This window comes from Diplotaxodon limnothrissa, linkage group LG6 (genome assembly GCF_057381915.1).
Source record: "Diplotaxodon limnothrissa isolate DT_005_m linkage group LG6, D_limnothrissa_male_GT1.1, whole genome shotgun sequence".
Lineage (NCBI taxonomy): Eukaryota > Metazoa > Chordata > Actinopteri > Cichliformes > Cichlidae > Diplotaxodon > Diplotaxodon limnothrissa.
Window position 1 is genome coordinate 22,854,428 of NC_140601.1, and position 16,261 is coordinate 22,870,688.

Below are 16,261 nucleotides of genomic sequence, written 5' to 3' on the forward strand. Positions count from 1 at the left end.
GTGACCGAGTCTTACATTTTTTTGAGAAGTGTACAATTGGATTATCGTGGCCCATATAATAATAATAATGATGATAATAATAATAATAATAATAATAAGGAAGTTTACTGTTATCCTATCTTTCATCAACAATAACTACTGTTTGTTTTAATTCCCACTTACTTTCAATAACCTGTCTAAATATGAAACCCTGATCATCTGTATGAGTACATATACATTCATCTCCAAATACAAAAATCAATATGCAAACAGAAGTGGTGAAAATCTATTTTATTCAGGAAACTCCTATTCAATCTAACGTATATCCATGAAAAATATAAAGAAATCAAAATGATTAAAAAAGTAACCACACTGGCAAACTTCTCAACTTTTTCCATCTAAATCATTTACATACAAAAATGAGTTACGGATAAATCTTCAGACAAAACAAATGGAAGTTCCCACTATAGTGTGGATGGCATTAGTTCTTTACTCTACCGAGGTGGAAAGCCTCTATGTGGCCCTCCCCTACCCCTGAACCCTCCCCTGTCTCCACGGAAATTTGGTCGGTTTCTTTCTCGACCTCTGTCTCCCCCTCTTCCAGCATTTGGCCCACCACGCCCCCCTCTGGGTGGTCCGCCACCACGGTCCGACTTAAGTTTAACAGGGGGAGACTTGGGCCGGAGCCTCTCTATTTCTTCAGTGCAGCCAGACAGATGGCAGTTAGGTAAACCAAAATGTGCAGCGTAGGTTTCTGGGTTAAAGTTGGTGTTTGTCAAAGTAGGACCCACTGTCAGCCAGCCTAGAATGAGAGTGGAAAAAACGAAACAATATGTGTAATGACAAACAAGAACGAAAGACAGAGAAATTGAATTGAAAATAAGTAAATAAAATGTTGTTGTCAACTAATTTTAAGTCAACATATTTTCCAAAGAAAAGCACATATCCATCGTACCTGGTCTGATGGTAGAGTCTCTTCCAAACAGGTGCAACCTTCTGCGGCCCAAACAGAAGTGCTCAATGATGTGGAAGATCTCCACAGGCTTCTCTACATTTCCCATCTCAGGCTCTTCAGTGATGATCAAGTCAATGTCTACATTGGCATGGATGAAGTCTCCATCAGAACTCCTACGCACTGTTCCTTTGATTCCCATTAGGCAATGTTCCTGGAAGGATTGTGTTGTTTGTCATCATGCATCATACTATACAATTAATCCCACAATTTACATCAATAATATACCAAATGTGTGTGTGTGTGTGTGTGTGCGTGTGCGTGTGTGTGTGTACAAAATACCTTGGTCCTTTGGAATACTGCTTTTGGATCCAGTGCCTTGGTTTTTCCTGGGTTATTCTTGTTGGTCTTAATCCAGCAGATATCCTCACACCTCCTAAAGCCCCACTTCCTCAAACACTGAAAAAGAAGAAATAAACGGTAGGTATTATGACATCCCAATGTATTGTACAGACTGAACAAGCATTGCATTTAAAGCTGTTTAACTGAAAATAAATAACCTTTACTGTAGGCTAGGTCAATGGGTAACTCGTATATAATGTAACTTCAACTGCAAATCGTTATCTATATAAGAAAGCATATTTCTGGACTTCCTAAAGTTAGGCTCAGTTAATAATAATGGATTGCATTTATATAGCGCTTTTCAAGACCCTCAAAGCACTTTACAATTCCACTATTCATTCACAGACTGGTGGAGGCAAACCACAGTTGTAGCCACAGCTGCCCTGGGGCAGACTGACAGAAGCGAGGCTGCCATATCGCGCCATCGGCCCCTCTGGCCAACACCAGTAGGCGGTAGGTGAAGTGTCTTGCCCAAGGACACAACGACCAAGACTGTCCAAGCCGGAGCTCGAACCGCCAACCTTGCGATTACAAGACAAACTGCCAACTCTTGAGCCATGATCGCCCCTACCAAAGTTACCACAAACTAGCAGTCACACGAAAAAGACAAAAAAAGGAAACTGAAAGAAAAGAGAGCATGTGATCACTATTTAACCAGTGAGGATGAAACTTCGGCTACGTTCACACTGCAGGTCTTAATGCTCAATTCCGATTTTTTGATCGAATCTGATTTTTTTGACTGCTTGTTCACACTACAAATAAAATGTGACAGCGAACGCGCTCTAGTGTCAGGGCTCGCAAAATTTCAAAATCCCTGGTAGCCCTTCAGTCAGGGACTCTTCAGTTTTTTGTAGCCCAAAATAAATTTAAGTAGTCCGAATAAAAAAGAGAGCAATTTTTTTGATTGATGTTTTGTTTCCTTTACAATATTATACATTAAAGTATAATATTGTAACGGAAAAAAAACATTAATCAAAAAATTGTTGAAACACAAATTACAACATTGTATAAAAATTACAATCATCAACCCAAATACTTGGTTCTAATTGAACAGAAATTTCTATGAACTTGTAAGAACTGTGTAGGACATGAATCAGTCTGTGTCAGATCCTGAATTTGAAATTTCCACTGAAGTCACGAGTAAGAGACAAGTGGAACCAAGCTCTAGGACATTTGCTTTTTGAAGTTTGCAAAGACTGCTAAATTGTGCCAGTGGTAGTTCACTCTTTGCAACATAGTACGCTGTTCTAAACAGGTTTTTCAGGTTTATTTTTAGTATATTATTTGCAATTGGTGTTTGTTCTGGGAAAGATATTGCAGACTGAGCAATAATGCATTTCTTGCATTTCTCATGGGTTCTAATGGGGGCCTTTCTTAAAATGACTGGTCCCAGTAACAAAGGCGCTTGTCGACTCAGAAATCGAGAAAAAACCAACAACACACCCGGCAGAACATCATGTTATTTACACGGGTGCACATAAGTGGTCCGCATGTGCGCATTCGCTGTCAAAATAAAAGACGCGCACCAGATAAGAAGTTGCAACGCGCGTTTGCGTCCATATAAAAAGCACTGTTTTTGTCCGCTAGAGTGGGATTTTCACGGCACATTCTGCACCACATCTCTGTGCGTTCATCATTTGTTTGAAGCCAGCTCACCTCCTGCAACCACTTTTCCGAGAATACGCGCTTCTTTTGTGGTTCGGACTCCTTCTGACATTTCTTTGGAGGTGGAGGAAAACCAAAGTAATTGCTTAAAGGAGCTTCTTCAACATCTTTAAGAGTTCTAAACAAATGTCTGTCCACCTCCAGAAAATCTTATGTACGCAAACGCGCGTTGCAACTTCTTATCTTGTGCGTGTTTTTTATTTTGACAGCGAATGCGCACCTGCACACCACTTATGTGCAGCCCCGGTTATATAGCTCGTCATATTGCAGCCACAGAAATTCTTTTGTCCATGAAACCATAAAGCTGCACTTTCTTTTTGCCTTATAGTCTGATTTGTCATAACTTTTCCGTTTTGTGGTAAGCTTTTCTTTGGCTGTCACTTCTTCACCCTGACCTGTCTTATTTGGCTCAGCAGAACTAAAATATATATCCTGCTGCTTTTACACACGCACTCACATAAGCTCAGCGATTCTCTGCGTGATCAACCTCTCACATGTTTAAGCTGCCGGAGATTTCACTTGTCATGTCTGCATAGTAAGCTAACGATTGATTAGACGATGTCAGAGAAATTGGTGCGCAAATGATCGTCACTCACCAATCAGTGCTGTCGCTCTCTATACACAGTTCGCGCGATTGCAAAGTGAAAGCAAAAAACAAGCGCAAATTCAAACGCGATTTCAATATGTCACATATTGACAGTGGCTCACCGATGCCAATGACATAATTACCCAGCTACATTTCCGAAAGAATGCAAAAGCATTGACATATATTTTTCCTTCCTACGATAGCCCGACGGGCAGGGCAGAGAGAGATTTTGCTAGCCCGACTGGAAAAATCACTAGCCCGACGTCCCGGGGCTAGTGATTTTGCGAGCCCTGAGTGTGAACGCTCAAAGTGTCCCGCATGCACAAAAGAAGACGTCACACACAACGAGCTCTGTTTAGACCCAGATCAAACAGTATTGTTTGACTGATGGCCGTTAATATGAAGACTTGTTTCGGACTTTACGTTTCCCAATTTTGCTTTAAGTTATTTTGTTATTTTGTTATTTACACATAATAATTATCCTTATTGCTGTTTTAGAGGAGCGCTGCTTCAGAGGATAGTTGCAGATTTCTGTCAGAATCTGCAGATTATACAGTACAAATAAAATGTTCATGTTTCTCCAACGTTGTCTTCCAAACAGTTTCACTGGATGGCCAGCAAGCGTTTGCGATGTCTTCTTGGGAGCTGATAATTGGCGTCTGTCTTGTGTCAGTGACGTAAAAGACGGATTTAATGCGACATGACCATTCAAACAGCAGTCGCTTTCTAAAACATCAGATATGTATCGGACTCAGTACCACATACGAAAGTGACCCAGATCGGATTTGTGCCGTTCACACTGTCATACCATGATCGGATATGGGTCGCATAGGGTCAAAAAAGTCGGATTTGATGCGCTTTCGCCTGCAGTGTGAACGTAGCCTAAGAGGAATTTCCTCTTAACTTTGATACTATTCTGTGGCAATTTTATTTTTTTAGAAAGTGCAAATGTTGAGGTTCAAACATTCATTCCAAATCATTTTATGCTTATGTCAACGTGTGAACATATTTTTCTAAGGTCAGGACAGATCAGACTGTAAGTAATCTGTATTTAAAAACTGTAAAGCACATTTATGTCACAAGATTTATGTTGGTATGTGTTATATAATTTATTCTGAGTTTATTGGCAATCTACGATGTCCAGCGATAACTTTCTCGGTCTTTACACTGATGACAGGGAACTGTTCCTTAGATAGAGAACAGCTGGATTGCAATTTAACTGTTCGCCAAGATGGACATTTCTACAGATTAAAGAATTCTAGGAAGCGTTCTGTTATCAACTCAATGAATGAGGAAACGAAACTGAGTCATACAGATTAATAAAACCACAGGATAAGCTTGTTTTCTTTTTTCCAAATACAACATACCATTATAAAGCACCTTGAGGCAACTGTTGTTATGATTTGGTGCTGTACATATACAATTGAATTGAATTGAATTAAATTAAATTCCTTCTCTCTTTCTTCCTGTACCTATCCTTCTAGATGGGAAAACCAACAGACCTCCCCTCATCTCTTGATTAACTCAGATTTTCCCTAAACCTGCTTTCTAGAACAGGGTCATGATATCAATAAATTTTCATTTCTCCAACTGTCCAAGAAAAATAACATCGACATAAACATTTTTAAGTTCAAAGCAAAAGTAGATATATTCTCCCCTAAAACTCATAAGTCAGACTTAGATTAATGTATCTCTATAAAATTATTACATAACCTAATTAATTAAAATTCACTTTCCTGATGTCTAACTCGGGGATAAGAAGCATGCTGAATTAGGTTCTGAGCAACTGAAAATATGTCAATCCTTAATATGGCAAACTGGGAACCAGTAAATCAAATTATTATCTACTAAATTCTGGACAATTGTGGATTTTTTTGGTAGTAGGGTGTGTATTTTTTTTTTGTTGTTTAGCCATAACATTAAAACCACTAACAGGTAAAGTGTCTAAAATTGATCAACCTGTTACAATGAGAAATTTTGGCTCACTCCAGGACTGAATGCTTTTTTTAATGAATAAAAAATTGCGTTACCATCCTGCCCAGGTCCAGTCCTTCACCAGAGCCACACCAGAGAAAGACAAAGGAACGTAGAGCAGATATCTCTTCTATCTCCAGTCTCATGAGCTATAATAGGAGAGTGAAGGGAATGGAAAGAGGAATAAGCGTAAATGAGAAGAACACTCCATGCTGAGTAAGTAACTACTACTTACTTAACTCTTCTTTTCTAGCTCATAGGCTACCTTTGCATTAAAAAAAAACCTGCAGGAGATAAAGCCATTCCTTTTTTTCAGTCCTGTCTGGCAGCTTTTGCAATCAGAATTATGACACATTTTAACAGACTTTCACATCAGCAGATAAACAGTGCCATTTGGGATGCTGGCTGTTTTACAGGTCCAAACTGTTTGCTGTCCTTGGAGTCATGTTTCAAACCAACCCCTACCTCACCTTCACACATAAGATAATAACTTCTGTAGCTCATTTATTTTAGTTTTGTAGTGTTTTTTAAAAACAGTAAGAGTTTTCAGTATTTAATTACATGCTAGTCTAAACCAGTAAATGCAAACCAGTCAGAAATAGTATACATACATCATCCCAGGTCCAGAAGCGTTCAGTGTGGCTTATGCCTGATTCTCTGTAGTATTCCTCTAGAGGAGGTTCAAGCAAAATCACATCGAATTTGCACTTCAAATCCTTCAGGTCAAAGTGCTCTGGGTCTGCCTGGAGGTACCTAAACACACAGACAAACGTACCGAACTTGAAATGGTCAGTGACTACTTTACAGTGCATCTGGATCGTATTCACGGTGCTTCGCTTGTTCCATATCTTATTACACACTTTTTACAGCTTTTTCCAAAATTGATTACATTTATTTTTACCTCAAATTCAACAAACAATAAGCCAGTGTCAAAGTAAAGAAAAAAAAATTTATTTGAAACTCTTGCAAAGTTAATAAAAATGTAAAACAAACAAACAAAAATATAACATGCATATAAGTATATACAGCCTTCACTTAATACTTTGTTAAAACCCGCTTGGCAGCATTTACAGCCTCCAAGTAGGTTTTATTTTATGTATGAAGCTACAAGCTTGGTACATCTCTTTTTGGGCAATTTCTCCCATTTGCTTTCATAGAACTTCTCTCAGGTTGACGTGCGACCAACCTATGAAACGTCCTAGTGGTTCCAAACTTCGATGGAGGCCATTGTGCTCATCGTGATCTTCAACCCTGCAGAAATGTTTATGTACCCTTCACCAGATCCTGTCTCAGATGTCTACAGACAATTTCTTGGACTTCATGGCTTGGTTTGTGCTCTGACATGACCTATCAACTATGGGACCTTATATAGACAGGTGTGCCTTTCCAAAGCATGTTCCATCAACTGAATTTAGAAAAAGTGGACTCCAACCTTGTTGTAGAAACATTTGTAAGATAATCAGTGAAAAGAAGATGCACCGGAGCTCAAATTTGAATGTGTTAGCAAAGGCTGTAAATACTTCTGTAGATGTTATATTTTTGTTGTATTTTATTTTACTATATACATAAGAAAAACTTTTAAAAAATCAAATCAAATTAAGGGATTTTGGGGTGAAAAATTAATTTTATCCCTTTTAAAATAAGGCTGTAACATGACAAAAGGCGGAATAAGTAAAGTGCTGTGAACACATTCCAGATGGACTGTAATTCAAGCATAAATTAATTGCACTCATAATCAGATAAACATTAGTATTCATTTAGCATACATGGGAGGGGTGTTGGTAGTGGCGATGAGTTCGTCCTTCAGTCTGATCAACTCTCGAAGTTTAGGGTATTCTTCAAATCGGTCGGCCAAGCCTTTACAACAGGCGACACAGAGGTCAGACTCACATACATGAATATGAAACAATCAAATAGCAAGCACACACTTACCAACATCTCTGATGAAGTTCTGTGGCCTATGCCCAGTGTCCACAAAATGCTGGCAGTAGTCATTGTGAGGATTCAATGACTGGGTACCCTGAGAATGAAAGAAAATTGCCATATAAAGACAAACCACATGTGAACCTGTGTTTTATCATACCTTTAATATGTGCCATTTTAAAATATTTAATATTTTTTTTATAGCACATATTTTTCTTCATCCTGATTGGATGTAGATCATTGACAATCTTGTGCGTTTTGCACTGTCAAAGGCCCCTGAGGTAGCAATCAAAAGGCAGAGGATGATGCTAACCATTGCACAAAAAGTTGGACTTCTGGACATGCTGAAGGAAGGCAGAAATTACCGTATTTTTCGGACCACAAGGCACACCGGATTATAAGATACATTAAGCAAAACAAAACAGTCAGATAAGTCAAACTTTACTCAACTCATTCTTCTTGCTTCCTCTACTTCCGTACCATTGATTCATTAATGCTGACTTCTCTCGCAGCTGCTCTATTCCCATGTTCTGGACCCTGAACATGAACCCCTGAAAACAGGGTTTGATCTTTGGTTTCATTCTATAATACTGGACTTATTTTTCTATGAAGGTTTGAACTTTGAGAGTGTTTAAACAAGAGAGAAAAGTGTGAAAAGTTCACGCCTGTCTGAGAAAAGTGTATAAAGCCTTAAAACATCTATAATAATTGTAAATAATAATTGTAAATAATAAAGCTGACTACTTTGCGGATTTCACTTATTGTGGGTTATTTTTAGAATGTAACTCCCGTGATAAACGAGGGACCACTGTATTACAAAAATATAAAATTTATGGAATGTGATAAAATGTGGAATCATATGTAAATATCAACACTTCACCGAGTTCTTTTGATTCCTCAGAGTCATCCAATGGAAGACAAAACACTGCTCAGTAGACCATTTAACACTTTATTACTTCTAGAAGGGAGATGCGTCCTGCATGACACGCTGCCGCGGATCTCAAAATGGCGGTGTGCTCCTAACAGTTTTATTACAGAAGCTCTCTCATTCTAGTCTAAACAACAGTGTCTCAGTAACTTTCCACTAGAGATGGTGCTCTCTTATCTGCATTTTCCCAGGCAAGCATGAGCGGGAGTCTGCAGCTTTCCACTCCCCAAGGACACATGGTCTAATGCCTTTATTTTTCAGGGCTGTGTCCACTTAATACTACACTATATAACTTTATAACACTTATTAATAAAAAAAGCATAGCAGTATTGAGGCACTGCAAATTATTTAATTCCAACACATATTAGGAACAAACTGTGAAAACATGAATAATCCTGTTCATATATCCCTTGCTTGCCAGAGCTGATTTTTGTTTGTAACAGTGAGACTACTCACTGATTTTATTACACTCTTAAATCCTACTACTTATTCCTGCGTCTTTTGTGATAGTCGACGTAATCATGACTAGTCGACTAATTGTGGCAGCCCTAATTTAAATATAAGAGTACTTAAACAGCATAAATGTTTACAGTGCAAGTAGTATAGTGTTACAATAGAAACTGGCACTGAATGAATAATTTAATTAGTTAGAAAACATTCCACAGACTATCCTCAGTCCAAGTCAAATGCTCATGCTGGCAAACAAAACTGACACTTCTGGTTTGGCAACACCTGCCAGAATAAAACTTGTTTATCTTACATATGCTTGGCTGCTGATTACTTAAGAAGCAACTAAAAATGATAGCGTTATAATTCTTCCTTCACTACTTGTTTTTTTCCCTTCTCTTTCAAGTTAACCCGTTGTCACATTGGTTGCACTAAATCTTCTGGGTAAAATCTAGGTTAGCATCACCAAAGCAATTTGAAATGAAAAAAAAATCAGTGCCTTTAAATTTAAAAATCTTTTACATATCATGTTACACAGGGCTCACAAAATGGCTAGCCCGACATCCCGGGACTAGCGATTTTTCCAGTCGGGCTAGCAAAAATCTATCTCTGCCCCGCCCGTTGGGCTATCGTAGGAAGGAAAAATATATGTCAATGCTTTTGCATTCTTTCGGAAATGTAGCTGAGTAAATTTTAGTTGGGTATATATTTTATAGTTCTGTATATTTTAGTTCTGCTGAGCCAAATAAGACAGGTCAGGGTGAAGAAGTGACAGCCAAAGAAAAGCTTACCACAAAACGGAAAAGTTATGACAAATCAAGACTACGAGGCAAAAAGAAATTGCAGCTTTATAGTTTCATGGACAAAAGAATTTCTGTGGCTGCAATATGACGAGCTATATAACCGGGGCTGCACATAAGTGGTCTGCAGGTGCGTATTCGCTGTCAAAATAAAAAACGCGCACAAGATAAGAAGTTGCAACGCGCGTTTGCATACATAAGATTTTCTGGAGGTGGACAGACATTTGTTTAGAACTCTTAAAGATGTCGAAGAAGCTCCTTTAAGCAATTACTTTGGTTTTCCTCCACCTCCAAAGAAATGTCAGAAGGAGTCCGAACCACAAAAGAAGCGCGTATTCTCGGAAAAGTGGTTGCAGGAGGTGAGCTGGCTTCAAACAAATGATGAACGCACAGAGATGTGGTGCGGAATGTGCCATGAAAATCCCACTCTAGCGGACAAAAACAGTGCTTTTTATATGGACGCAAACACGCGTTGCAACTTCTTATCTGGTGCGCGTCTTTTATTTTGACAGCGAATGCGCACATGCGGACCACTTATGTGCACCCGTGTAAATAACATAATGTTGTGCCGGGTGTGTTGTTGGTTTTCTCTCGATTTCTGAGTCGACAAGCGCCTTTGTTACTGGGACCAGTCATTTTAAGAAAGGCCCCCATTAGAACCCATGAGAAATGCAAGAAATGCATTATTGCTCAGTCTGCAATATCTTTCCCAGAACAAACACCAATTGCAAATAATATACTAAAAATAAACCTGAAAAATCAGTTTAGAACAGCGTACTATGTTGCAAAGAGTGAACTACCACTGGCACAATTTAGCAGTCTTTGCAAACTTCAAAAAGCAAATGTCCTAGATCTTGGTTCCACTTGTCTCTTACTCGTGACTTCAGTGGAAATTTCAAATTCAGGATCTGACACAGACTGATTCATGTCCTACACAGTTCTTACAAGTTCATAGAAATTTCTGTTCAATTAGAACCAAGTATTTGGGTTGATGATTGTAATTTTTATACAATGTTGTAATTTGTGTTTCAACAATTTTTTGATTAATGTTTTGTTTCCTTTACAATATTATACATTAAAGTATAATATTGTAAAGGACACAAAACAGGAAACAAAACATCAATCAAAAAAATTGCTCTCTTTTTTATTCGGACTGCTTAAATTTATTTTGGGGTACCAAAAACTGAAGAGTCCCTGACTGAAGGGCTACCAGGGATTTTGAAATTTTGCAAGCCCTGTTACAGCACAGTGAAGTTTCCTGTTAGAAGCATGGCAGTGGCAGCTTGACAGTCATTTCAATTAGTTTTCTAGATTATTACATTTATTGTTTTTATGTTCAGTCTCAACTGTTACGAAGATGATGTGCAGTTAATAAGTGCAATAAATATTTATATTGGAAAAGAAAATCGTGAGAGAATCGTGATCTCAATTCTAAGCAAAAAAAATTGTGATTCTCATTTTATACAAAATCGTGCAGCCCTAGTAAAAACTATAACTTTAATCTCAGCTAAACCGATTTACTCAGGAATAAATAAAACACTGAAAAAAACGAACAATAAAATTTTTAAGTTATCTAAGTGACTTATATATGATGTTTAACCTGAGTAGCAAAAGACAGCGGGGGGTTGAAAACGATTTGCCGGGAGTTTGCTGTTCTCGTCGGCTCTAGTGAGCTTTGAACCCCAGCTAGCTATCGAGCTGGTGGATAACAGACGTCTCCAAAAACGTCAGAGCGCTTTTGCAAATATGTGATGTCTTGATAAACCAAGCAGATATTTGAAGTTTGCACAGCTACATTCTTGCCTGAAAATAAGTTAAAAGTTTATTTTGTGACACAGAAAGAGTAATAATAGTAATATTAAAACTAATTAGCTGCTGCCATTGATGGAATTGGCTGGGCTGCGCTATGAATCCTGGGATAGGCTGGGCCACGAAGGATACACCCAACCCATCCTTCAAATCTGGGGAAATGAAGGACACATTTATCGGCCGCAGTTGCAGAAGTCATCGAATTTGGACAGCCTTCGTCGCATTGCTGTAACGTAACTGGCCTACAAATGCGGCCTCCAAAGGATGCAGCCTCTGAATTTGGACACAGCTATGATACCAGACACTGCTTCTTCTTCTTCTTCTTCTTCTTCGGGGTTTAACGGCAGCTGGCATCCTTGTACATGCAGTGCTGCCATCTTCTGTTTCAGTCCGTTATTACACTCTTAAATCCTATTACTTATTCCTGTGTCTTTTGGGATCTTACAAAGCTTCAAATGATGTGTCGACTATTAAATTAGTCGTCGACGATTTTGCTAGCCGTCATAATCGTGACTTGTCGACTAATCGTGGCAGCCCTATTGTGCAATAAGGTCAGATGCACTCCCTGGAAAAAGGTACACCCTTTTTTCTTGTGAAAATGCGACAAAATGTCATTGCTTGGAAGGAAGAAAAAAAAACAGACATACGGGCAAGTTTGGCATTTGATGTCAAGGAAAATAATACACTTTGTAAACCATGTGGAACAACTCTCACTGGTAAAAACACAACAAACTTTAACACTTTATATTTTAGTCAACTGAATCAACTTTCAATTCAGTCTACTAGAATTTTGTGATATTTGGTCAACTACAACTAGACCAAAACCAAATCCAAAATTTGCTGTCAAAATTAATAAGATGCCACACTGATACATTTAATCACCTCTGTGATGGCTCTGCTCAGGATATGTGTGTGTGTGTGTGTGTGTGTGTGTGTGTGTGTGTGTGTGTGTGTGTGTGTGTGTAAAATGCCCCAAAAAAGACAAATGTAGACAGAGAGCAGTGACTGAGACATCCTGCTGTGTTTTCACATCTGCTGAGTAATCTGTATCTCTAGGAAAGTCACATTATAGTCCATTCAAAAATTTTCTTTTGCTTAAAGTTGCTGGATACTTTGTGTGGAAACAGGTTTTGCAAGTCCATACAAAAGTGACTGTGAATGCGAAGAAAGAATTTCCCAACCTTAAGAAAAGTACTTGAGTCCTTGTACACCTCTTCATATGGGTTGGTTTCATCTGGTTGCTGCACTTCCAGCTCATCCTAAAACACAAACAGGCCCACATATGCATGTGTGTACAAATGACCAATCAGGTTTACAATTATGACTATGACTAAGACATAGATTATGACTATGTTTAGCAGACGAATGCAGCTGAATGTAATTGCAAAATAAAGCAAGAGAACGGTTAACTATATCGTCAACTATAACAAATACCACCACTGTTTAATATGAAGAAAAAAACTAAGACACAAACGTACAAAAAACATTAAATCAGTTAGATGTTAATCAAAGAGTGAGATGGGACATTGTCAGCCTGCTAAATCTGTCCACATTTTCATATATTTGTTCTAATACATCTGAATCGATGCATTTCGCACTATAATAAAATACAACCCTAATTCCAAAAAAGTTGGGGCACTTTGGGAAATGTAAATAAAAGCAGAATGCAATGATTTGCAAATCTTATAACCCATGTTTTATTTACTGCAGAAACTGAGAAAATGAAATGTACCATTTTAAGAAAAAAAAAAATTGCTCATTATGAATTTGATGGCAATAACACTTCCCAAAACCGCTGGAACAAGGCCATGTTTACAGACTTTGGGGCTGGAGCCTATCCCAGCTATCATATTTCGACGGCTCATTGCTGGGCCGACCATTTTGTTTAAATAAAATAGCAAAATGTCTCAATTTAAATATTTTACATGTTTTCTGTATTCTATTCGGTTCTATTGATTTGATTAATTAACACGCACAACATGCAAACTTCTCTGAAATTGTGATTGTAAATCTATACTTCACCTTACAATTCATTAACTTCAGTTATAATCTGTTAAAACCTTTAATGGGTTGTAGTTTTAATAATACTTGAAAGTATTAAATGGAAAAATGAACTAATACTTCCACCTTTTTCATAAGTCATTTGTATTTACGTCATTATAGTCACGCAAAAGAGCAAAGTCAAACTCTGGCTCAAAGACAACATTTACCAGACAAGATTTTAGTAGATTAGTTTTGTCCTCCAATCCAGACCTTTACAAGCCTTTGTGTCCAAGTCACACCACATTTCAAGGCACTCATGTATAGACGCTTGTAGAATAAGAGCCTTTATGTCAACACTAATGATGTCAGTGATAACTTTAACTATATTGTAAGATAGACACTTTTGAACATAGCTTTGCTGTAGGCTACACCACTTTATCACACATTACTTACTACTGCCTATGGCACAATGTTACAATACTTAACTCCTCCTAACACATTCAGGCTTTTTAATTATGTTTTATTTATATAATACCAAATCTCATAAACTCAACATTTATGTGGTTACACTCACCTTTTGCTCTTCCACATCCTCTTCTGTGTCCTCTCCTTCAGTCTGTGCTTTCCTTTTAGAAGAAGGGGCTGTGCTGTCATATGAAGCCCTGCAACAACAAATACACCTCAATATTTCAACATTTCCTAAGTCCCAAAGGAAGCATTTGGTACTGAACAAATGACAACACAGAGCGCACAAGATGGAAAAAAAAAAGAATGTGCATGCAGTAAACCCAAAGAGAAAAATGCTTCTGAGCATTTCTGCAGTTTAGTAAACGGACTGGGACTCGTAATGGTTCAGGGCAACTTGGGGGTTCAGTATGTTGCTTAATGATGCTTCAACATGTGGCGTTGAGGAATGATCCGCCGACCTTCTGATGGGTGGATGCTCCTCTCTACCGCCTGAGCCACAGCCACCATCAACAGTACCAACACTACAGCTTACCTGCATGTTTCTCTAGTCTCCTCGATCTCTTTTAGTTCGTCTTTACTGTGTAGGACTGCTCCGATGCTGTCTGCGCTTTCAGCTCCCAGCTGTGGTAACGACAGAACAAGTAAATGTAAAGGCCCTCCTGCTTGTGTTGTGCCAACCATACAGTGCCGACTATGAGGAAACATTTTCTTAATAAAACACCCCTTGGTGTTTTGTACTGCTGGTACATGACTCCATATCGTTATGGATAATTGTAATGGGTCCTCAATGCGCTCAAATCTTTTATTTACACGTACATTGAGTCTGCTCCTCTCGAGGGCGACCACTGTGAATGTTTGAAAGGGATAGGCAAGTTATCGGCACCCATGCATCGATGTGTTGGACGGAAACTATATGAAAACCCACTTTGCATATAACACGCTTAGCTCCACGTTATTAATACAAATCCGTTAGGTTTGTAGATACATTGAGAGGCAGCTTGGGGGCTCGTTGTGTACTTGCCTGTTGAGCTAACAGCTGCCGCCTAAGTTTTTGTCTCTCGCGTATCTCTTGAAGACGACTGTTCATTGCGTCTCATATACTGTGTTCTGACAAACTATTAAGTCCCCTTGGCCGCTGGCGTAAATAAAATATTTTCATATAACACTTATAGCTATCTGTAACAACAGCTAGCAACCGGCTAATGCAGGTTAACCGCTAAAAAAAAAAAAGGAAAAGTCGATAGATGCAATTGATTTCTACACCCGCACGCTCAGGCTCAATTTATTGCCCTTCCGCCGGTGGAGTTTGTTCAAAATGAGAGTCAAAGGCACATGTGTATTTGAATTTTGTTATAGCTCGTATACAGTTATGCCTAACTGTATTGGTTAAATCATCAAAGTATGAACAATATTTGGGTCTTAAGAATAGAGCGATTTACCACCTGTCTCGGCCATTGCCGGTGTACGCCGGTATTAAATAAAGAGTGAATGCCTTTGTGATTGAACGGACGCAGCGTGATGATGTCACAATCGCTGACGTCTCATGAGTCGTCTTCCAATCAGAGACGGTTAGTTCTTCTCGCTCTTCAAGCAGCAGCGTACAGATCCCACGAGTGTTCCCGACTAATAATTTAAACACCAATCACAACAGAGAGCGCTCACGTTACCTCAAGACGTACCAACCACTGACATGTAATGTTTTAGCAATTCCAGCTCACCTCACTGCGATGATTTCGTCGCTGACTTTATTGGTGATACGTTTTCATGCACTGGTTCACTGATAAGTAATTCTTAGCATTTGTTATATTTCACAATCTTTTAACTCGTGTTTTTAAACTCTTGCAGTCACAAAGGATTCAAGTTGCGATAGACAATGGAGCGTATTCATTTTTAAAGGAGAAGATTGTGCAAAATGATAAAAGCAAGTGCTTCAGATAGCTCAACTGCAAGAACGCACCTCAAATTAAGTCCTTACAAATCGGCTCCAAATGACTGAATACTTATAATTCGAGCAATAAAAATAACAACACCACGGTCTATACCATGCATTTTCATGTTTTATGTTATTGGAGCAAATGCCCTCATGTTTGAGAGCATTTGAATGCTGTGCGTCAGGAGGAGTTGTAGATTGTATTTTATAGAATATTTCTAAACTACTTGGTCGAGTGGGTAATGAGTAGTAAAGGGTACTGAAACATATAACACAATGCCAAAATAAAAGATCTAAAAAAACATTCCTATTTGAAAATATAGGTACACTACAGTTGGTCAAATCAGTCATCTGAGGAAAATTACTTCCATCATGTAGCCCATGTTATTGAATTTTCGTTGGAGGACTGCCTTGC

The 16,261-nt window shown here is 38.5% G+C and overlaps 1 protein-coding gene across 1 annotated transcript; it reads right to left on the reverse strand.

Annotated features, from left to right (window-relative positions):
* Window positions 1–473: 473 nt before the first annotated feature.
* On the reverse strand, window positions 474–15,119 carry mettl14 (methyltransferase 14, N6-adenosine-methyltransferase non-catalytic subunit). The gene is made up of 11 exons (XM_085355939.1): window positions 14,938–15,119; window positions 14,449–14,537; window positions 14,023–14,110; window positions 12,647–12,724; window positions 7,491–7,578; window positions 7,325–7,415; window positions 6,170–6,311; window positions 5,615–5,707; window positions 1,274–1,390; window positions 935–1,145; window positions 474–781 (listed from the first exon to the last, which is right to left on the reverse strand). Exons 1-11 carry the CDS (start codon window positions 15,001–15,003, stop codon window positions 474–476), a joined length of 1,371 nt encoding a protein of 456 aa, XP_085212065.1. The 5' UTR covers window positions 15,004–15,119.
* Window positions 15,120–16,261: the final 1,142 nt, after the last annotated feature.